Source organism: Brachypodium distachyon, chromosome 4, assembly GCF_000005505.3.
Source record: "Brachypodium distachyon strain Bd21 chromosome 4, Brachypodium_distachyon_v3.0, whole genome shotgun sequence".
Lineage (NCBI taxonomy): Eukaryota > Viridiplantae > Streptophyta > Magnoliopsida > Poales > Poaceae > Brachypodium > Brachypodium distachyon.
In genome coordinates, this window is record NC_016134.3 from 14373503 (window position 1) to 14397750 (window position 24248).

General features: G+C 46.7%; 2 protein-coding genes and 1 long non-coding RNA gene across 5 annotated transcripts; all 3 read right to left on the reverse strand.

Moving 5' to 3' along the window:
- Positions 1-10687: 10687 nt before the first annotated feature.
- LOC104584494 (40S ribosomal protein S28) lies at positions 10688-12378 on the reverse strand. Its single transcript, XM_010239261.3, has 2 exons — positions 12220-12378; positions 10688-11149 (listed from the first exon to the last, which is right to left on the reverse strand). The coding sequence occupies exon 2, from the start codon at positions 11146-11148 to the stop codon at positions 10951-10953; it is 198 nt and encodes a 65-aa protein (XP_010237563.1). The 5' UTR covers position 11149; positions 12220-12378; the 3' UTR covers positions 10688-10950.
- A 476-nt stretch (positions 12379-12854) lies between these two features.
- Positions 12855-16353, reverse strand: LOC104584495. Of its 3 annotated transcripts, none has more exons than XM_024462804.1 (9): positions 15954-16353; positions 15518-15592; positions 15097-15189; positions 14921-14998; positions 14533-14831; positions 13841-14072; positions 13545-13718; positions 13366-13457; positions 12855-13280 (listed from the first exon to the last, which is right to left on the reverse strand). In XM_024462804.1, the coding sequence occupies exons 1-9, from the start codon at positions 16074-16076 to the stop codon at positions 13076-13078; spliced, it is 1371 nt and encodes a 456-aa protein (XP_024318572.1). In that variant the 5' UTR covers positions 16077-16353; the 3' UTR covers positions 12855-13075. The 3 variants fall into 3 exon arrangements, with proteins under 3 accessions (XP_024318572.1, XP_024318573.1, XP_014757998.1); XM_024462805.1 differs by lacking the exon at positions 15954-16353 and adding an exon at positions 15666-15919 and having other exon boundaries at positions 15258-15592; XM_014902512.2 differs by lacking the exon at positions 15954-16353 and adding an exon at positions 15666-15919 and having other exon boundaries at positions 15097-15592.
- Positions 16354-17370: 1017 nt separating this feature from the next.
- On the reverse strand, positions 17371-24046 carry LOC112268800. The gene is made up of 3 exons (XR_002960278.1): positions 23650-24046; positions 17959-18122; positions 17371-17526 (listed from the first exon to the last, which is right to left on the reverse strand). It is a non-coding gene; the product is annotated as an uncharacterized LOC112268800 (long non-coding RNA).
- Between the last annotated feature and the right edge of the window lie 202 nt (positions 24047-24248).

The following is a 24248-nucleotide window of genomic DNA, read 5'->3' on the forward strand; positions in this document are numbered from 1 at the left end:
TACAAAGTGTCAAAATTTCATGGAAGCATATAAAGAATACAAATGAATCTATTGTCGTGGGTGAACCCTAGACACGACTTGTTCCACGCGTTCGAAGAAGTCCCCACTAGGCTTGATGACCTCATTGTTTATGAGATGGGCAAACTCCCTTTGAATGTTATAGACGACCCATTTAGGTCGGTGTCCCATTGTCATTCGGGGCCGCAGTACTCTTCCATCGCCGCGACTGACCCCTTCCACTCAGGCTTGAACATGCTGGCATTCTCCATAAAGATGTGACAGCAGTAGTAGCCACAAAACACACTGCCAGGTGGCTGTTGCTGGCAAGGGAACCTGTGGTTGTGGGGAGGCTCGTCTTTATAGCCTTTACCAGCTAGTTTTCCCTTCGTCGCCACTTTCCAAGCAGTGTTAATGAGTGATTTAATGAGTTTCCAGAACCTACCTCAAACACCCTTCTCCGGAAGTCGTGAATCAAAGTAGTACACCGCGGACCAAAGCACACAAATGAGTATTGTCACCCAATGGTCTCTGTTTTCAAAAGAAACAAACTTTAGTATCTAAGGGTGTATAAGAAAGACTGAATTAGAAAAAACAAACGGTTTCATATATAAAATTGAACTTACTCCAAATTAAGGAAGAAGAGGATGAAGTCGTCGTCCGCGTATTTCTCGACACATGCCACCAAGTATTTAGATGCCATGGTTCTTGAGGCATCCTTTTCTGGCTCAAGACCGATATCACCGTAGTTGAACAGCGCGGGGTCTAAAATGGCTACTTTTTTTTACCTCCAATCGCCGCAGTTCTCTTATTTGGTAGGCCGACCACAGCCTTAAGAGGTTGATATCAAGCTTTTGGCGGTTAAAGAGGTGGAAAAGTTCATTGAAACTCCACACCAACTGTGATAGGACGTTCCTGAATGTTCTCGGTTTCTTGGTCAAAGAAGCCATAGTCTTTTGGGATTCTAACATTGATCTGTTGGGCATGCTGTTGAGAACCAGCTCATGCTTGCATGTAGAACTGATGAAGCTCTTGCATCTCTCTGGACACGGCACGCAGGGAATCTTCGGTGACCATCGGTCTTCCAGGATAGTAAAGAAGCACCCGGTCGAACTCCCTAGCCACGAAATAGGATCCGTCTTCGAATCTCTAGCCTTGATATGGGTTCTTGATGAGAATGTCAGGCCTACTGTCCTCCTAGACTCCAGTTATGTCAGGCACATGATGCATCTCATCTTGAGTGACATTGGAGAACTCCTTGATGGTCTTGCCGCCGCGCCTCCTCTTTTTATGCCTCCTCTTACTGTCCCATGTCTTCTGCTCCTCTGCCTTGTACTTGTCATTGATCTTGCGGCCACCCATGGACTCAGCGGCACCCAAGAGAGAGAAGGTGCGAGGGATGCTTCCAGCCTGTGCCGACCCTGTGGTCTGGCTATCTTTGAGCTGTGCAGGCATCGACATTGCCCGCTCTTCATCTCCCCCGGCATCGACAGGAGGAAGTATCCTAGGGGAAAGGCCGAGCGGCGAATGAGAAGTACCTTTCTGGGCGGAGGGAGATGGAGTCATAGAGGGCCGGCGCTGGTTGTAGAGAGATACAAAGCTCCTAGGCCACATAATTCGGTAGTTTGGACAAGCGCCTAGGATATCCACGCCTTCCTCCGGAGGTAGCGGGATAGCATAATCTCGATGGTCGTCGACGACGGAGTCCACCATCACACTCACTTGTGCGTCGTTCATGAGAATGCCGTGCACTAGTGGCGGTGATTGTCTGGGCATCAGGCGGCCAATGGCGGCTACAGGCTTCCCACGCTTGTCAACCTGGATACGACACTTCACCGGTGCCTGCGCGTAACAAGAAGAAGGCATATGTGTGTAAGATCTTTATTCATGAAGGTAAGGAGTGAAAAAGAGTTTGAAAAGCTTGCTTACAAGGATGTTGTTGCTCGGACCCGGATCGTTATCTCGGCTGCCCTCGCTTGGGGAAGGTTGGCTAGCGGGGGCGTTGTCCATGCTAGGAGCCGGGCTGTAAGCTGGGGTGTAGGTGTCTTCGTCCTCCATACGTGTGTCGGAGGCGGCGCTGCTCTTCAGCGGGGGAAGAGGAGGAAGAGGAGGAAGGAGGTTCCTCAAACCTTCCACTCCTCCCTGGAGTATGGCGCCAAGGGCGGGGTGGTCTTTGGCCAATGCCGACACCAAATGATGGACGGCTTGCACTGCATATTCCCGTGACACCTCTTGAGACACGATAGATGCATGCTCTCGTGCCACCGCCTTAGCTTGTTCTATTATCTCAGAAGAAGCAGGGAGCTTTTTCTGGACCCTGCTTCGCTTCGGAGCAGGCGGGAAATAATCATCCTAGCAGGCCCCTTCGCTTTCTCCTAGAACACGGTCTGTGTGCTCTGCCTTTTGCAAGCCGGCGGTCATAGCCAACTCCCACCTCTTGCTCTGCACGGAGTTGTCGGAGGTTTTTGACCTCTTGCTCTCCTCCCATTTGTGCTCCGTTTTCCCATTGAACCTTTCCTTGTCATCCCTCCAAGGGTCTTTAACATCCAACCACTTTCGGTGGTCCATGTACACAATTTTGGATGAAGCGGGCAACTTCTCCGATGTCGTGTTTTCCCCGCACTTTGTACATGCCTTGTACCCATGTGTCACTTGGCATGAAGTATTTCCATTCGCGGTGTAGTCATGCACGCAGGTCAGAAGCGCTGCTCTCATCGTGAAGTACTCCCTCATGTTTGCGTCCCAAACCACTCTGCCAGGGTTCCAAAGCTGCTTCAGCTCATCCTTCACTAGCTGCAGATACACATTTAGGTAAGCTCCCGGCTACTTTGGACCCTGTATGAGCATGCACATGTGGATGTATTTTCTCTTCATGATTAACCATGGAGGAAGGATGTAGACAAACAAGATCACTGGCCATGCGCTGTGCTTGTTGTTCATGTTTTCGAAATGATTTATCCCGTTAGTGCTGAGACCAAGCCTCAGGTTTCTGGGCTCTGCCCCGAAATCCGGAAATGCCGTGTCGAAGTTCCTCCACTGAGTTCCATCGGCAGGATGTCTTAGGACCCCAGATTCCTCCACACGGTAGTGCCCGTCAGGATCGAATGCAGCCTGCGCCGGATCGTGATGGACGAGATACCTCGCGTCCTTAACGTTTTGCATCCAACGTTCAATTCGGCCACCTGCCGTAAGATACTAGACAGTCTTTGCCGGCCTGCCCTTCATCACTTCTTCCCCATCATCTTCGCCAGCTCTGGCGTTTTTCTTCTTGTATCTCGATGCACCGCATATGTGGCAGCTCTCATGGTTTTCGTACTCTCCAATGTATACCATGCAGTCATTTGGACATGAATGATGTTTCACGCAATCCAATTCGAGCGGGCATGTATTCTTCTTCGCCTCGTATGTGCTCTTGGGCAACTTGTTTGGCTGTGGAAAAACCGAAGCAAGGTAACTCAACAAGCCCGTGAAGCCCTTGTCTGACCAGCATGATGCTGCCTTCAGCCTCAAAAGTTCGAGCGTCACTTCGAGCACGTTGTTTTCTTCACCAGCTTCATCATACAAGGGTGTGTTTGCGTCCTCCAACAATTTTTTGAACTGAGCAGACTCTGCCTCATCTTCGGGGTCTTCCAGCTGCTCCCGTAGGTACGGGTCATCTAGCATTTCGGCAATCTTTCCACGTGGAGCTCCTTCACCTTCCACATTAGCCTCCTCATCGACCCTTATTTCTTCCTCGGAATCATTCGCCAGATCATACAGCAGGACATCATCATCTTCGCTACCGCTACAGACATCAACCGCATCCTCCTCGTGACAAGTCCAGCGAGAATAACCATCCACAAAACCCGATGTCAGCACGTGCATCTGAACATCTTCAGGCTTCATCATGCATGTGTTTCCACATTTGCGACATGGGCAACGCATCATCAAAAGTCCTTTTCGTTCCATATCACCTTTCACGACTCTAAAAAAGACCGTCCATTCGGTTATCCATCGAGCATTGATTCTTTCCTTGGCGTACATCCAAGAACGGTCCTTCGATCTACAGCACAATACACAAGAAAACAAAAAAACAAAATAGTTAGCCTAATCATTGACAAGGAGATTAAGGTGCTAATTAACCATAGCTAACTAAAAATTTGAAATTAGAGACATTCGTAGAGAAATTGGAGGCCGGCGAGAAAGATTGGGAGGGAGAGAGAGCTCGCAAGCGAGAGGGAAGTTCCGGGCGACGACGAGGAGGCCGCATTTTGGCCGGCGGCCGCGGAACTCAAAAATTTGAAATTGGGGAAATTTGGAGAGAAATTGGAGGCCGGCGAGAGAGATCGGGGGGAGGGGGGGGGGAGAGACATCGAGAGGGAGAGGGAAGCTTAGGGGTCGAAGATCGGAGCTCGCCGGCCATGGAGGCGGCGCCGCCAGCGCGGGGGGAGGGAGGAGGAAGTGGGAGGGAGGAGGGACTACCTGGGGGACTCGCCGGCCGCCATGGCGCGGGCGGGCAGCACCTCGCCGTCGCCGGAGAGGAAGGGGCCACAGCTGGTCCGTTACGACGCGCGGTGCGACCAGCTGCGGCTCCGCCCGGCGTATTTAAAACGCGACGAACATCAATGTCGGTCGGGGTTCTCGCGACCGTTACTGATAATCGTGTACACACCGACTCGACCGTTACTGATGCATGGTTCATCAGTGGCGGTCGTCTCATAACCGACCGTCACTGATGTTACTCGCGAGCTATGAGTGTACATCAGTGGCGGTCGGTTCCCGCGACCGCCACTGATGTGTCGTTGGCCGGAGACAGGCGGTGCCCGCTCGGTTCATCAGTAACGGTCGGGGCCGCGACCGACACTGATGTTTTTCATCAGTAACGGTCGTGCCGGACCCGTTACTGATGTGACGTTGCATATAGACCGTTTTGTAGTAATGGATATCTTTTGTTGGACGGAAAGAGTATATGAGATTTTAAAAAAAAAAACCTAGGACGTCATGTGCCCTACCTCTCAGGCTCTCAGCAACGCCATCACCCGATTTTCTTTCTCAAAACCTTGTCCGCCCCACATGTCAGGCAAAGAGGAAACAACGTTTCAAGGAGCGGGACAGCGGCGCGTTTCCAGAAGTTTAAACTCCGGTTACGGGTCGGGTTCTCGGGCTCAGAGCCTCAGACCCTGTATAACTGCTACTAGCTGGCCCCTCTAGAACCGACTCGAACCTCACCAGGACAAAAGCAGAGCCGCGCCGACGCGTCCCCGCCGGGAGCGCCCATCTCCGCCGCACCGCACGGCCCGGGTGCTCATCTCGCTTGCCGGCGTTGGTGCGTGCAAGCGTCCGGCGAGAAGCGCATGGCTCGCCTGCAGAACGAACCGAGACGATTGCTCGGCGCGGTGCTCCTCCAGCATGAGAAAGGAACGGGCCTGGAGGAACATGCATGTGCAGAGGAGACGGGGCAGTGAGGTGGGGGATGGCGCTCTTGAATCAACTGCCGGCCGAGCCCACGCAGCTTGCTGAACAGCTGCTGCACTTCTGAGACCGGCTGGCCCAGATCGCGGAGTTGATCGGTGTAAGACTTGAGCTTGGACGCTTGGTGCAGTACTGCAGCACGGTGAGTTCAGCCAGTGATCGACGCAGTGGTCGGCCATCACCCACCCATTCTCGGTTTTCGAGCTGCTGCAGCACCGTCGAGTCGAGGCCGTTTGCAGCCCGTGCATGCCGATGACGGTACTTGTCGAAGAACCGCCGAAACTGGGAGTAGTTCCCGGCGGCCATGTCGATGACCACGGGCACATGGGTGCGAATGTCCACCCCCTGGAGAGACGAAGCAAGGATGGCGACCGTTGCCGGCGCAGCAGCTGCGGCACGACTGGTGCGCAGTGGCGAGCCTTGCAAGAAGCGAGAGAAGGATCGAAGATCGGCAAAAGGGTTGAGCAGAAATTCCTGCTGTGATACCATGAAGCGAGATAGAATTGGATTCTCAACTCCTTTTCATTGATACAACGGTTAGTACATATTGTCGAGCACCTTACGTGCACAACGTGGACGAGGACATTATCTCAAAACTGAAGGCTACGACGACCAGACATGGCATGGACAGAGTCCTGTACAAGCCTACGGCACACATATTGATATATACTCAACAGTAAAGAGGTAAAATAGCGTACATGCTTCACAGATGACCAAGTGAGGATGTCAATTCATAACTGTTCAAGCAGTACAGTAGTGTATATATATACGTAGCTTCTCAGGTGGGAGAGCAATATCAAAATTTCCACAACGCTGTTCTGAAAACTAATGATCAACTCAGACAGAAGTACCAACTACATCAAGAAGTATATCAACTCACACAGAAGTACCAACTACATCCTTCATCTGAGAAATACCCGTGCTATCCGTTGTTCACCAATACTAATATCCACAGAAACCCTGCATGTTAAATCTGATTTGCCGAAGTCATCTACAGACTATCACTCAAGCCAAAACTACTGTCAACTCAGACAGAAGTATCAACTATGTATACCAAGAAGTATGAACTATAGTACCGACTCAGATAGAGGTACCAACTAATTCCTTCACCAGAGAACAATCAATGCTACCAGTTGTTAACCAAGACTAATATCCACACGCTGATTTGACGAAGTCAAAGACAAAATCAAGCCAAAGAGACCTTGAGATGGAAATGTGATGGGATCACGGCAGGCGCGCCTCCGGCCTTCTCGATGTCCTTGGAGAGCTGGACCGCTGCCTGTAAATCCATCTTCATGTTGCGCTTTAGCACACGCACCACCTGGCCGTGACTGTACCGATCCCGAACACGTGGAAACTGAACAAGCGCGTCATGGATACTTTCACGGGACCAAGCTATGGAGTTCATCAATGCTACAAGCTCTAAGTTCATCTCGTTGACATCTGGTTTCTCAGAGATAAGCGCCTCATCAAGAACGAATTCAGTCGGCTCCAAGAACTGCACACAAGGTAATCTGCATAAATTAGCCAGTAAAACGTACAGATCGAACTGCTAAGTGTGCAAACGGTGCATATTCTACATAACACAGATGATTCTTGGAATCTTGGGCCTAGCTTGTGCTTGCAGTTACTAGTACGGAGTATTAAAACAGGAAGGTAATATGAATTGTCAACATGTACTCCCGTACAAACTCGGATACATGAAGGATCCCCAACAGAGAACAGAGATTAACACAGAGATCGAAGCGAATTTACACAGAAATCATCGAATGAAGCACATATAAAGGCATGTCAACTACTCGTTTAGGTGGATTTAGAGCCTTGGATCAGCATCAATGGACGGCTAGCTTCGATCCTTACCGTAGAAAACCTCCGTGAGAAACCAGAGAGGAGAAATCCTAACGAACAAGGTCGAGCGCGCGCACAGCGAAACGCGTCGTACAGAGAGGCAGACCGCAGAGCGAGGGAGGGAGGGGACAGAAAATACCTCGTGCTCGTGATGGTGGCCAGCGCCGGCTCGGAGCCCTCTGCCCGCGGCGACCGCACGTCCTCCTGGTCCTGGCCCGCCCGCGCCCGCGGGCTCGTCATCGTCTCCGCCCGCGGCGGCTCCTCCTCGGGCGCCGGCGAGCTCGCCATCTCCGCCGCGGGCTCCTCTTCGCGCGCGGCCGCCAGCGAGCTCGTCGTCGCCTCCGCGGCGGGCGGCTCCGGCTCCTGGCCCTCGTGCGGCCACGGCGTCTCCACGCCCGCCGCCTCGGCCAGCCGCCCCGCCGTCGCGCCCAGCAGCGCGCGCCGCCCTCCCCCTCCTCCTGGCGTCCATCTCCTCGCGGGTGGGGTTTGGGTTTTGGTTTTGCACCGGGGAACGGGGAGAGAGGGGATTGCGGAGGAACTGGGAGGGAACGGGAAAGAAGAGGGCGCCGGGGTATTTATAGGGCAAGCGCTACGGCTAGTATTCTCCCTCATTTATTTTCTCTTCTGTTGCAGCTTTCTTTTTTAGCATACGTGTACCATTCATATTAATTCAAAGACAAGTTACAAGACACATACACAGCAGGAAGACACCAGGTCCCAAACGAAAAAAATTACAAGTGTTTGTGCCCAAACCAACGATCGCCGCCCATCTCCGTGGTCGCCTTGAGAGAGAGGTAACCGAGACCAACAAACCCGAATTCGACGCGGCTCCATCGCTGCACATCAGCTTTATGGACTTCACAAGGAGATCGCCTGAGGCAAAACCCAGGCTCGTCGGCCGGGGCCGCACCCCGAGCCTGCCGTCGAATTCCAGATCTAGTCCACCCCGTCGAGGAAAGAGGCCAAATCCGCCAGCATCACATCAAGATCCTAGCATAGAACTTGTCGCCTTCCGGCACATCGCCGGCACCGGCTCCTGGACCACCTCCGAGGCTCCACAACAGCTTAGGTGCACGCGCCATCGCGAAGGCAGAACCGGTGGAACAGATACCGAAACAAGGATGCCGACACGCAATCCCCGCACGGCGACCCCAGCTCCGGATACATCACCGACCATGAAGAAGACAGCCACGTCAAGGAAAAATCCCGAGCAAACTTATTCAACGCCGCCACCATCGTTAGCCGAAGAAACCACCACCGGACAGACGAAACACCCTAGCTACGAGGCCCTAAACCTAATAATCTTGAGCTTCTTGTGCTGAAATTATGTCTGAATCTAGCCCAAGGCGGTGCTCCATTAAATTTAGAGATAAGAGCACCCCTAAAGTATAGGGTGAGCACCAGGATTTGAACCCTGGTGGACGGAGTCCTACACCCACAAGTCCACCACCACACCAAGAAGTGTTTTCTATCTCAATGCTGAGAGTAGAAATAACAACTATCTCCTGGCACGCTCGCTTGAACTCTTCTCGGGTTTTAGCCCTTGGCTTGAAGAAGTCGCCGAAGCTTTCCAGCCATTGTCACCCTACACAAGATGAACTTGGGTCTTGTAGCTAGCAAACTTCTCCCAAGTGGCCCCTCGGCGGCCCTCGCCACGATCGAGCAGATGGTCTTGTCGACATGCTCCTGCTCCGACAAGAACGGCTTCTTCGCTGCACCATCAATGAGAGATTTTTTGCCTAGGGTTTTAACTTTAGTTTAAAATTTAGGGTGACAAAAAATTTTAGACCAGAATTTTGGAAATAATTTCAGTACTAGTTCAAACAAATTTCATTGAATTTTGACTAAATTTAAGTTTGATTTTAGTTTTGTTTGAACCTAGTCTGAGATTTTGAGTTCAAAATATTTTGGTACCCTGGTTTGGGCTTGTGGGGAGCGCGGCAGCTAGCCGGGCCGGAAATATGCTAGGCTCTACTGGGTACAACTCAGGCCTGAGGTACAACAGTCCCAGTCATCGTCAAGTCGTCAAGCAACAGGCGGCAAGGGAACAGATGGACGCCCAGGCTTGCTGCACCAGCAGAGCATCTGCTGCACGTATAGCAATAGCCGAGTGTGCCTAGACTTCCCAAGTGCTACATTTCCGAGTAGGACGAGTTAGAGGAGTTGACCCTGAACCTGAACCACCACAGCCCACCACAGCTCAAATAACGATTTCAGTTTTTATTATTGCGCCTGCACACAAAACGAGCTTCAGGTGCTTTCTGCTCAAGGTGACATGGACTGATTTGGTATGTTGATGCCTCCAAACATCTGAACATGATGATTTCAGAAACAACTCTCAAGGATATGGAGGATCCAATCCAATTGAGTAAATTGTACAAAGACAAATATCTAGCGGCTCTTGTAACAAAAAACCACGAACCTAAAAGCTTTCAATAGATACCCACTAATTGTATGCTAATGAGTAACAAAAAACCCGAAAGTGACCGGTTTGTCCAACTTAATCGCCCGTGGCCCACATGTCATACAAACGAGCCTAATTTCTGGATCAATAGCAAGGGGAACGGCTTGAGCCGAGAGACGAGCCGAGCCTGCTTAGGCTATAACCTCCGAGGCTTCTTTCTTCTCCAAGCCCGGCAGGTGCGCCGCCGCTCCCGATCCGCTCGACCGAAGCCTTCCCCGCGACCGTTCCAGCGCCAAGGGGTGAGCGTCGACATGGCGAAGTTTCTCCAATAGCCGTCTGCGTGTCTCCTTCACCGGCGCGTCCCCCGCCTCGGAGCTTCTCTGCCGGCCACCATGGCGCGGGCCTCCTCCGATGCTGCAACCTCGCCGATACCGCCGCCATCCTCTTCCCCTTGCTGGCGCGCACGTGGGGGCAAGATCCGAACGTCGAGCCGCGCTCTGAGACCTCTGCGCCCCCCCCATCTTCTTCCTCGTGGTCGTGGGATGGCTCCGTCGCGGTTGACGGCGGCTAGGGCGGCCACGGCAAGGACCTCAACCCGCGCCCCCATCTTCTTCCTCGTGCTCTGGCTGCAACCCGTGGAGGGGGCAGGGGCGGGGCAACCCGTGGAGGCGGCCAGGGCGGCTCGCGCGCTGGCTGGAGTTCGCCGGCAGCTCGAGCCGGCAGGTCGGGAGGAATAATTAAGCCAAAAAATGGGTCATGACTACGACATGTGGGTCACGGCTTAACTTGGCCAAACCGGCCAGTTTCCAGTTTCGAGTTTTCTGCTATTCATTAGTCTTCATGTCATGGGTATCAGTTGAAATTTCCTGGGTTTGTGGTTTTCCATTACAAGAGATATGTGTTTTTCTGCAATTTACTCCATCCAATTTATTCTACAGGCAATAGACAGTCCAATTCTCACACTGGTGAATCACAGGCACAGCTTGATTTCACTAGCACAAAGCGAAATATTCTTTTTTAAATATAGCGCTCATTCAATCCATCATATCACCGGGAGGTCACACAGCATGATCGAGTCTCACAACATCAAGGTTTAGGCAACAGACCAAAACTGCAACCAGTTAAGTGCTCATTACACATCCATAGCCTAGGCGAAACACATAACCAGTGTTCATTCAAGATTCAAACGTACTACAGTAAAGGAAGCAACAACCCAGCATTTTACTTTCGAAGACAGAAACCACGGCGGCTCAACGCAGCCTCCTGGCCTCACGCTCGGACTCGAGAAGGGTGAGGATGTCTCCCTCGCGGATGGGCCCCTTGACGTTCCTCATGATGAGACGGTTCTGGTCATCCAGGAACTTCACTCTGACCTGGGTCACCTGACCCCTGGAGCCGGTGCGGCCCATCACCTTGACCACGACCGCGAGCTTGACCTGTGTGTCCATGCTGTTCAAGAAGGGACTGTATTAGATAAAGCAGGAGTGCGGTCCAAAACAGCTAGTGTATTGCAATTGCATTATCATGTGTTCACAGTTATTTCAAACTGCACAGGCAAGTACCACTAGTTAAAGTTCTGAGCTTAGCACAAAACCATGTTTGCATTTGCTCATCTGTTGCCAAATTGGCAGATCAATTTTTTTAACAACAATACAGGGGCATCAAACAGTCAACAGTCAGAATTCTATAAGGAAAACTATACAAACTGATGGCTCTGAAATATAGCTTCCACGGGGCTGGAATCCTTTGTATTGTGTTCAACTGTGTTGTATTCTCGTTTTCCAGTTGGTCATATCATCAGCATAAATTCAAGATAAGACAGCTAGATATTATGATTCAAGTGCTAAATATGCTTCATAGTCAAGCAAAGCAAATTAGTAACATTCAACTGCATTAATGATGTGTTCCCAATTACTTCAAATTGCACAGGGGACTACTCAAATGTTCATATAGAACAACAGAAAAATCGAAACAAGATGCTTACATATTGTACAATTCAAGTGATAAATATGTTCCAGAATCAAGCCAAAGCCAATTGGTAACATCCCAATTAACAGCTCCATGTTTAGCAAGCGAAAAGGCTAAATACATAATAAACCTTTTGTCATGTATACACAAAATAAACCCCACTTCGTCCATTACACAAAAGCGAAGGATGCTACAAAAAGATGCTACGAATCTGCACGTCAGAATTTGAGGCTAATTGAGATCTAAACGGCAATTCCTAATATAGTAAGCTACAGCACGCAGCATTTTATAGGTGGAACGTAGAAACATCTCTACGGATCATCAATTCATCAGGACGCCAGTAAATAGTCAGATCGGGGACTAGAACTCCCAGCGAAGCTAGGCAACGGCATCAATACCAGAAAACTACATCCCGCGGAGCTCTACTATGCAACGACAGAAGGATTCGATCAAATCCCCCAATCCGAATCCGGCGAGCCACGCGTCAACAGCAGACTGGAGAACACCACCGATCGAGCCCCCAGGAGAAGGGGAGGGGCGAGGAGACGAACCTTTCCTTGGCTGTTGGCGACGGTGATTGCTTGCTGCTGCTGCGAGGGAGGCGGCGGCGCGAGCAGGGCTGAAAGGAAGAGGGAGTAAAACCTAGCGCCGCCGGCGGGCTTGGGCGTGCTCTTAAAGCGAATTGATGGGCTACTGGGCCTAAACCCCAAAGTGGTAGTGCTTTTATTGTTTAGAGCCTGGTGGGTTTTATTTTTCCCATACGATCAAATATGACAACAGTACTACTCCGTACTTAATAAAAATCTACCAACACAAATGTGCCGGCAATGGAACTAGTTCAGAAAATAACAGTACTCGAGTGCAGCTCACCCGCTCATGTTACACCAATAATGTTGCGACAATAGGCACAAAATAGAACAAAGTAGAGGCCACCATAAATTATTTGATTTCCTATGACATGATTTATAATCAGGAACATTGAGGACATACATAGGCCTATTCGACACCAGTGCAGGTTAGATTTTGATTCTTGTCAGAAGATGCTCTGAAAAACTCTCAAGTATCAGTAATTAAAGTAACTAAATGTATACAAAAAAAATATGTGTATACTCATCAAGCATAAATTGCTTGAGCATATGTTCAGGATAGAAATTCATAGCCAAGCGCGAGATGGGGGAAACTCATATCCTAGGAATCCATCACAATTGTACATTTAACCACATTACATGTTTCAAAAACTCTATGGCAGAACAATATCCATACAGACCCAGAGAGAGCCCGTGTTCATATTGAAAGTAAAGTTTGTACAGTTACAATGCAGATATACAAAGAATCGTAGATGATTATGATTATCCCTCGTTTGTTCCTGCTACACCAAACAAGCTACACACAATGTTATCACATCTCTTATGAGCCGTCAGACCTCTTCCACCCACCAAACCTTGAGCTGAACGTCCCTCCGCCATGCCGGTGCGCAAACTCAATCATGGCTTTCCGCACACAGGTGTCCCACGCGGTTGCAATCTCCTGGATCGACCAGGGCTCTGGGAGATTGTCGAGGGTGAGCAGGAAGGCCACGTCCACCAAGTCGGAGATGGCACTCATCTTTTTCCTGCAGGTGGTCCACGTCCAGCAAAAGGTTTGGTGAAGCAAGAGCAGATTTGAGACAGTCTGATGGTCAATAGTAGTAAACTCACCTAAGCTGGTCATCTACTTTGTCAAAGATGAGCATCGGGGAACTTCTTGGGTAATCTGGAGGGACAAATAGCTTCACGGGCATGACAATAGACTGCATTGCATTGGTCAGAGAATTGTCAGTACAATGTGATACTCATGGTGCTGTATCGTGCAGTGAGTATCCCAAGGTCAAAGGTACCTTTCCAAATTCTGCAAGTGGTGGTTTCAGGTCCGGTGAAAACGCCACGGCGGTGTACGAGATCTTGATCGTTGTACCAGCGTCGCAAGAGGTGGGGATTCCATATGTTCCGCTGTCATCAGTGATGCTGATCTCTGTATCGATCAGTCTGCTGTTGATAGTTTTTATCTCATTCTGCAAGGGAAAATCCAGATATTTTGGACTGTTGTGTGCTAGGCAGGAAATTATTTCCCAACATGTAAGAGAACGGATGCCCCTGGACTGGAACTTCAGAAAGTAATGATCAATCATCTTACCCGTATTTTCTGCCTCTCAATGTTTTCAAACGGTGGTGATTCAGGAGGTGAAGTTGTATGCTCAAAAACACGCTTCAATTTGTTCGGAGAGCTAGATCCGCCCTGCTGCTGTAAGAATGTCCAATCTGGAAAAGGAGGTACACTCTCGCTCCTGAGAGTCCGCCACATTGAATGAAGTGAGCTCCATGGTGCTGCTGGGGATGAAGATCCCACCTGCAGATTGTGCTTGCACCTGCAGAGTCCAATAAATTGTTTGGAAAAGTAGGACTTGCATCTGCATATTGTGCTTGCTGTCGTTGCAGTCTACTTCTAAGAAGATTGCATAGAGAGAACATTACACCAGTTCTCTTGTTTTTATCTGATAAATAGAATTTGAAGGAAAGAGTGAAAAATTAATATGAAGATTCACGCAGCACATTACACACATTTCTCTTGAAAAGTGACAGTGACCTTTAAATCAAAAGAACCACTTACTTTATAAAAGAAGTCCAACACTTTGTTTGTAGTAATTCATGTGATTCAGGACAACAGCATATGTTTGATTCAGGCTTAAGGTCATATGTTCAGATATCCAATATTTCTCAACGTTCTCTTTTAGCTCTTAAAACAGAAAACCATTCGATTGCATCAAACACATACACAGTATTCTATATAACCTCCCCTGATATTTTCAAGCCGTAGTGTTTACGAACCGTTTGCTGCCAGGGGATCGGACTGCAGAGCCAGTAAGATTGACCATTTGAGGCTGCTCACAACAATTCTGCAACCCATATCCTGTATTCATCTTTGCATCCTCAGCTTTAATTTCCTTGCCGACAGACAATAAAAACTGTATGTGCTCTTTGTACTTGGGGAGCTTCTCCGCCAGACTGTCATACACATGACTTTTCTGCATCTGTAAGAATTCCAGCATTTCACTGATCAATTTCTTGATTCTTACTCTACTGTTGAATTCCTCAGTTTCATCACTAGGTAATGACTGGACATGTTCCTGTTGATGGAATAAAGGAATGTAAGATAGGAAATCAAAGAACAAAATTCTTTTACTGTGAATAAATTACAAAGAAAAAGACAGAGCACCTTGGTTAAATTTGGAACAACATACATTCGATCAAGTTCCATCAACTTTGATAAGTAGCCATCCTTCAATGATGTGATCTGCCATCAAACAATTTTTTGCAGCAATATGATTCAATATATTTCTTCGAAACTAACAAGATGATCATGGAAGAGGAAGGTCAAGAACTCATTCTCACATGCTGAAATGTTTCCTCCCTTATGCTGACTTCTCCAGCACTTGCCATTAACATGAAGTCATTCTCAAGCTGATAATCAGTTATCTCCCTAAACTGCATGACGACAACACTCAACAGTCCACACATAAGGCTAATAAGGTACAAAGCAAGCTTAATTCAACCTTGCAAGAAAGCTCAATTCTGCAGTAACCAAGAGAACAACGCGGGGCAACAAAACATCAAACATGAGATTTTTTGTCCTGCCTATTCCATGATTGACAAAATCTGCGCAAGCATCGTTTCCAAGCAATTCAATATCCAGGCAACATCGAACATACCAGAAGAACAGGAAAGATAATCGCAGGAAATATATTACAGAGGTAAGTTGTACATCAAAGAACTAAAAGAAAGAAAGGGCAAGAAATTGAAGGGAGGGATATGCCTGAGGGGGCACTTCTTGGCCACCCAGCGTCTCTTGCTGCTCATGCCCTGCTCCTCCATCACGAAGCTCCCTAAACTGCATGATGACAACAGTAAGAGTCAACACATAAGCCTAATAGGGTACTAGTACAAAGCAAACCTAAATCTACCTTACAATAGAGCTCAGTTCTGCAGTAACCAACAGAACAACGCAGTGGGCTCTCAATCAAACATCAAACACGAGAACTTGCCCTACCTATTGCCGCGATATATAAGATCATAAAATGGACCAAATCTGTGCAGTCGTCGTTCCCAAGCAATTCAACATCCAGGCAGGCAGCATTAACATACCAAAAGAATAGGAAAGATACTCGCAGGGATATATCACATAGGTAACGTATACATCAAAGAGGAACTGAAGGAATGAAAGGGCGAGAAATTGAAGGGAGGGGTAATGCCTGAGGGGGCACGTCTTGGCCACGCGGCGGGGGCGTCTCTTGCTGCTCACGCTCCGCTTCTCCTACACCGAGCTCGCGGTCAACTCCGCCGCGTTCCGGGCCTCCCTTGTCCGGAACGTCCATCGGGTACGGCGGCTACCACAACGCAGGGAAGAGGGGGTTCGCCGAAGATTAACCGGCGGCGCGGGCGCGGCGGTCGCGGACGAGCGTGTACGGCGCGGTGCAGCAGGGCACTGAAGAAGGGGCCCCGTGCGGCGTGGGTGGCCAGATGGGTACGTACGGAGAGGCGCAGGGCTCGCCGACGAGATGCCCGTGCGGCGGAGATGGGCGGCGGGGACGCGTCGGTGTGGCTCTGCTTTCGTCTTGGTGAGGTTCGAGGTTGTTCTAGAGGCGCCTGAGAACCCGACCCGTTAACCGGAGTTTAAACTTCTGGATCGCGCCGTTGTCCTGCTCGTTGACGTTCTTTGCTCTTTGTCTGACATCTGGGGGCATCACGACCCGGGTAATTTCCTTTTTGATAAATCCCATATATGTATTTAATCTAGACTCAAAAATGCTCATATCATCTCTACTACTATAATGCGGCAGTTTTGAATTTTCAATTTCAAAAACCGGTCTCAGATCCCGCCAACGTCGAGCAATGAAAAACTACCGTTGATTTCAAAGCATGTGCTGCTATCCACCCTACATCGTCCTGTGCCGTGTTAAATCGAACGGCTATACTTAGTTGGATTTGCCACTTGTGATTTCCTGCCCTCGCACTTGTGATTTCCCGTCCCTGCACGTATTCTGCCAGGCACCTGGCCCTTCTAGATAGCTCCCCATCCCTTTAGGCTTATAATATTTTATTTTCAAACAGGTCACCCGCGCACCTGGAGTAGATGGACTCAACTTTCTCCCGCGCGCGCAACGCACCACCATATATCCACTCAATTATTACACTTCCAGCCAACCTCTCTTCATCCAACTACAACTCTACTCCACCAAAACTTGCACTTGGTCTTCAACGATTCTTGTTGCTGCATATCACAGATATTTGGTGAGTTGAAGTGTCACCCGCCGGGTGCATCGCCAATCTGCAACATCTTGGCTCTCTCCAGCGGCGCCGTCGTGTACATACCGTGTACATACGTATACAATCTGTACACAGCCAAGCCTGCCCTTCACAAGACATAAGACACATTGTGGGAAGCCAACACCGCAGGAGGAAACCACATGTAAGTCACTCCCTCTCTTTGTTTATTTTTTATTGATGTTATGAGTTTGCACAATGCATCTGCATCAGATTGCAGCACATATAATGTTTGTTATGCCTGATATTAAAATTAGCTGGTTATCCTTTGTGTGTTACCTCTGTCATTTTTGTTGCACAAAAGGTGTTTGGCCTTTTGTCCAGTCCAGTGTCATTTACAGATCCTTGAGGTCAACTACAGAGATCCATTAATATAGTTCTTATCCTTCTTGTGTCTCAAATGTCGACACCGCAGATCAAAAACATTATATAGTTCAGCTAAGCGGTGCAGCATCAATGGATCCTTCTCAACATAAACGTAACCGTGATCGGGTTAGGTACCTGCAGATGACACCACATGAGAGAGAGATTTATTTGCTAAGAAATCGGGAATACAAACGAAGGAAGCGAGCGGTAGCAATGCACAATCCGTAATAGGGGATATCAGTACGAGTACCAATGGCAACATCCACTTGCCAACTAAATCTTCTACAACAACAGAAGGTACCATGCGTTCTGGACTTGTGGTAGTAAATATATCATCTTCATTGTACAAGATTATGTGCTGATATTATTATATATATTTGTCCCAGGAAAAGAAATAGCAGTCACTTTGTTACAAGAACAAGATTTTCCATCTTTGAGCTCTAAGATACAAAGTTCCTTGGTCCATCAGCCAAGGTGTTCGGTAAAAAGGAAACGAGGTTGATAAGTATATATATATATTAATTTAGTACTGATATTTTGTATTATTTACTAATGTTATGGTCTAACCTTTTTTTTCCTATGACAAAAAGTGACCGCAGTTGGAAGTTTTGATGTGTCAGCCTATGACCAACGCATCCTTCAGCCAGACATGTGCCGCCCACATTATGGTACTCGAATAAAGATCAATCCATCTGGAGTTTATGTATCTTCTATTTCTTCAGAAAACCAACCTACAGCCAATGCACAAATGACATCTGAAGACGGAGAGGCATACTTACAAACAAGCCGTGATTACAAGAGATGAAGAGTGTCTCAAGGAGCAAGTTGCAGCGGTGCACACCATAAATCTGATGGGGTAATTTTTAGTAGTGAACATACAACAGGACATATTCTTGTGAAACCACAAGATCATACCAGCCATCATTATGAAGATCTTATCTACATGCCAAGTGATTCTTTTCCTGTCATTCGAGGTAATTTCTGTACCACCTTGCACTGATATTACTAATTATCCTCAAATAAAATATCATGATATCTGATTTTACAATTCGCAATTGACAGATGATATTGGGGAGACTGTAGACATACTTGAATATGACGACCATAATGATGAAAGCTATATGTTTAGCGGACAAGGTAGGTATTTACTGAACTTAAATTTACAATAATACTTCTAGATCTAACTCATATTTCTAATCTTTTCAAAACAAATTATGTAGGTTTTGAATTCCAATCATATCCGGATAGAAATATTGTCCGGGGTTGCGTACAGATGGATCCATATGATCGTATATATCAAAATTTACCAGCCCATTATCATTTTCTAGATCAAGTTCCTAACTGTCAACATTGCAATGCAAAGAGGTTCCAGTATGAGAGACCAACATTTTGTTGCATGGGTGGAAAAGTTAAAATAGTAACTACACCTGTACCCGATGAATTACGTCGATTGTACACGAGCCAAGATCAAGATGCAAAGTACTTCCGGGATAACATACGCTACTTCAATTCTCATTTCTCATTTACCTCTCTTGGTGTTGTCTTGGATCAACGATTCTGCAATAATAGATCTGGAGTATATACATTCCGTGCACAGGGTCAAATTTATCATCGAATCGAGCAATTAGTGCCCGGAGATGATGGTCCCAAGCATCTGCAACTATACTTTTATGACATTGATGCTGATCTACAACAAAGATTTCGTCATTCACCTAACCTAGATAAAGATCTCATCAGAAAGTTGCTAGATATACTCTCATCTAATCCTTATGTCCATATCTTTAGAAGCCTTGGTTCTATTCCAAACCTTGGTGAGTATAGGATTGAGCTCAACACAAATATTGCTTTGGACCAAAGAGTATATAATGCTCCAACAGTATCACAAGTGGCAGCAGTTTGGGTTGAGGGTAGTGACCCTCGAGGCCATTTTGACAGAAGTATAATGGTTTATGGTATATCAGACCGTCCACAATATATAAAAGCATATCATGGGTGTTATGATCCGCTATCATATCCGCTCTTTTTCCCAAATGGAGAGGTCGGATGGAACTTGGACCTACCTAGAGTGAGTCGGCGTGCAAGGGCATCTATATACAATCAATTAAATACTTTTGATGAGGAAGGCAAGTTCACTATCATGCATTAATTGGTTGACTGCTCTCTGTTTCAACTTTAGAGTAGCTTACTAACCATATGTTATATCTTGGGTTGTGTAGGAATGCTGGAACATGGTTCTGGTTCTTGTGTCTCGCCAAGAGAATATTATTGTTTCAAGCTGCAAATTAGACTCGAAGAATTTAACGTCCTACTGTTTGGAAGGCGATTGACTCAATAGTATATAGTTGACATGTACATTAAGATTGAATCAATAAGGTTAGCATTCTTGCTACGGCCATCCACTCAGATTCTAATAAGAGCAGATTTATATCAAGGATTGGTAGATAGCATTGTTGCTGGTGAAACACGTGCATGTATGACTGGTAAGCGCATTGTGCTCCCTCCATCGTTTATTGGAGGACCAAGAGATATGCGTCGCAGATATCTAGATGCAATGGCCTTGGTCCAACGGTTTGGGAAGCCAGACATATTCCTTACAATGACTTGCAACCCGTACTGGGAGGAGATAACTAGAGAACTCGCACCAGGCCAATCACCACAAGACCGGCCTGACTTGGTAGCACGAGTCTTCAAGGCAAAATTAGAGGATTTAAAGAATCTTCTGTTCAAGAAGAAATTCTTTGGTGAAGTTGCTGCACATGTGCATGTAATTGAGTTCCAGAAGAGAGGTCTACCACATGCACATTTCCTGATAATTCTAAAGTCAAGTTACAAGATAACTAACCCAGACCAATACGATGAGATAATATCAGCTGAAATCCCTGATAATGATAAATATCCTATGTTGCACGCTTTAGTTATTAAGCACATGATGCATGGCCCGTGTGGAGTTCTCAACATGAAGAATCCTTGTATGGAAAATGGAAGTTGTAGGTATCATTATCCTCGGCAATTCACAGAGACTACACTGCAAGGAGAGGACTCTTATCCAATCTATAGGCGCAGGAATGACGGCCATCGAGTGTGCATTAGGGGTGCAGTTCTGGACAACAGATGGGTTGTGCCTTACAATCCTTATCTACTTATGCGTACAATTGCCATATCAATATTGAAGTTTGCTCTAGCATCAAGGCTGTGAAATATTTGTTCAAGTACATCTACAAAGGTCATGACCGTGCCTCTTTTGTGATCGAGGTCGCAGAAGATGGTGCGGTTATTAATGAGATTCTTGAGTACAGAGATGCAAGGTTTATATCGCCTCCGGAGGCAATGTGGAGGATTTATTCTTTCAACCTTAGTGAGATGTGTCCGTCAGTTATACAGTTACAAGTCCATCTGCCAAATATGCACCATGTGTGCTACAAAGATTCTGAAAATTTGGAGGATGTGGTCAGCAAAGGATTGGCTTCGAGAACAATGCTTACTGAATATTTTAGAATGAATTCTGTTGATAGTTATGCCAGGAATTTCTTATACAAGGAATTTCTAGAATATTTTGTATGGGAAAATGGTACTAAGAGTTGGAGACGTCGCAAACAGAGAATACAAGTAGGGAGACTTGTTGCTGCACACCCTGCTGAAGGAGAACAGTACTACCTGAGGATACTGCTAAATCATGTGAGGGGAGCTACATCCTTTGAGGATTTGCGGACTGTCAATGGTTTTGTTTTTGCCACTTTCAGAGAGGCTGCGGAGAGAAGGGGACTGATTGAGGCTGATTGTAGTGTTTCTGATTGTCTAAGCGAGGCGGCAACATTTGAGATGCCTTCTGCACTTAGAAGGCTTTTTGCAACAATATTGGTTTTCTGTGAGGTAACAAGTGTTCGTGAATTATGGGAGAAACATTTCAAGGCCATGGCTGATGATTTTCGACAGGAGAATGCAAATAATAAAGAATGTCTTGAGCAGATGGTACTTAGAGATATTAGTGCCATGCTACATTCAATGGGTAAGGATATCAACTGCTTTTATCTTCCAAAAATGCTAGATGGTACTGATTTTGCTGGCTCAATTTGTAGAGAAGTTACTGAAGAGTTGTCTATTCATGTTGATCAAGAGCACCTGGACCTCTATGCAACATTAAATTGTGAGCAAAAGGTTGCCTTTGATGATATAATGCATCATGTTCTCCATAAGAAGAGTAAGGTTTTTTTTATTGATGGTCCAGGAGGTACTGGAAAGACGCATCTATATAAAGCATTACTCGCGAAAGTGCGGTCCATGGGCCTAATAGCAATTGCAACAGCAACATCTGGAATTGCTGCGTCTATATTGCCTGGTGGTAGGACCGCACATTCCAGATTTAAGATACCAATAAATATTCAAGATGACAGTATGTGCGGCTTCAGTAAACAGAGTGGTACTGCCGAATTGCTTCGAAGAGCGTCTTTAATTATTTGGGACGAAGTTGCCATGACAAAACGTCAGGCTGTGGAGGCACTTGATAGAACCTTGCAAGATATTACTGGTGTTGAATCTCCATTTGGTGGAAAAGTTGTAGTATTAGGAGGAGATTTCAGACAAGTTCTTCCAGTGGTGAGGCGAGGCACAAGAGCACAAGTAACAGATGCTACGCTAAAGAGATCATATCTCTGGCAGGACATAAAAAAAATAAAACTATGGCGTAATATGAGGGCACGATTTGATCCATGGTTCTCAGATTTTCTGCTAAGAATCGGTGATGGTACGGAAGAATCAATTGGCCAAGACTATGTGCGCCTACCTGAAGAAATAGTTGTCGCTTACACAGATTCAAAAAAACCAGTTAGTAAGTTAATAAATGATATCTTCCCTTCACTTGGCCAGAATGGAGTATCACCATCTTATATTAGTAGCCGCGCCATTCTCTCCACTAAGAATGAATATGTTGATGAACTAAATGCAATGCTTATTGACCGGTTTCCCGGGGGAGAAAAGATCTACTATAGTTATGATTCAGCCGTGGATGATCCACATAATTACTATCCACCTGAATTTCTAAACTTACTCACACCCAATGGTCTTCCTCCACACGTTCTTAGACTGAAGATTAATTGTCCTGTCATTTTACTTCGGAATCTAGATCCGTTCAACGGACTGTGCAATGGGACACGACTTATCATTAGAGCATTTTAGGAAAATGCCATAGATGCAGAAATTATTGGCGGCCAACATACTGGAAAAAGGGTATTCCTTCCACGAATTCCTTTGTATCCTTCAGAGGACGATGTGCTCCCCTTTAAATTCAAGAGAAAGCAATTTCCAATTCGTCTTAGCTTTGCCATGACAATTAACAAAGCTCAGGGACAGACTATTCCGAATGTTGGCATCTACCTTCCAGAGCCAGTGTTCTCTCATGGTCAACTCTATGTTGCTTTGTCGCGAGGGACATCAAGACAAACAACAAGAATACTTGCAAAACCAAATAAGGAAGTTGACCGATCAGGAAAAAGCACCAAAAATATTGTCTACAGGGAAGTTTTGACGTAATTCACATACATGTACAGGTAAATGTGTCATTATTGTTTCTAATATTGCATTTTTTTCTTTTATATTGTGTTTACAATCATCAGAATTACAAAATAGTGACCTAGGTGCTATACCATTCTGTAGGTCTGTACGTAGAGCTGATGATGCCTATTATGGAGAGATGTTGATAGCTAATTGTGTCTACAAAAGTGAAGGCAGATATAAAATGAATTGGCAGGCCACGTCTTGAAAGGAATGGGAGAGGTTACTTGTCTAGAAAAATCCCTTTTGCCGTAGAAAGCTCTTACAGAAAGCAATACCTAAGATTATATTATGTTGTAATTCATATATATATATATATATATATATATATATATATATATATATATATATATATATACACTCTATTTCCTCTTTAAGGTATTTTTTTTATCTTTTTGTGTAACTCTGATTGGTACAATAAGTCCGAGCTCTTAACTATGAGATACAGTAGCTATATATTTTCATAGCACAATCAACATAAACATTTGTCATTATGTTGTTTCAACAAATGCGTCAAACGATGATTTCTCTGAAAGCACATATTTTCCTCTTCATCCAAAATTTCTTAAAGATAATAACCTAATATATTAATTGACTTTCCCTAAACTATAATCTTCAGTCTATTACTGATGAAATTAAATGAAATGTTACAATCAGTGACTAAATTATGGGGCATCCTACAATCGAAATAGGGGGGAATCAAAAACTTACGAATGGAAAGGTGGAACAGCCGTGCAGAGTCAGACTGAAGCAACGAGCCGTGCCGCCTTGCCTGCCAACTATGGGCTGTAGTTGTCGTCACGGAACGATGGCGAGCTGCGATTCCCAGCCCTCATTGCCGGAGCGAGAAGAGCCGGCGGCGCCCGCGCCGCGTTGCAGTCTTCAGATCGAGCCGTCGGGGAAGGAGGCGGTGGCGCTCTGCTGGGCTCCAGTTACAGTGGGGTTGGTGCAGCTGCTGCCTCTGCAGGTTGATCTGCTGGCGGCTCGGATGCTCCTGGCATCACTGGCCGAGCTGCGGTCCACCATGCGCATCCGCAGCTGCGGCCACACCTGTATGCGAGGGCCTCTCCTACCATTCCAAATCCAAGCATATCTGGGCAAGCTTGGAGATGCCCTGGCAGGAGAGACTCGATTGGGAAATTGGGAATTAGCATAAAAATTAATTATAATGGTTTCAGGTTACCGTCCTTCCATTCTTTCCTATAGGGTGTATTACATATTCAAATACAAACTTACTCTTTTTGGCTTATTTTGCCACAAAATATATCTAAACCTCGCATACAAAATAAATAAAATATGGAAATACATTT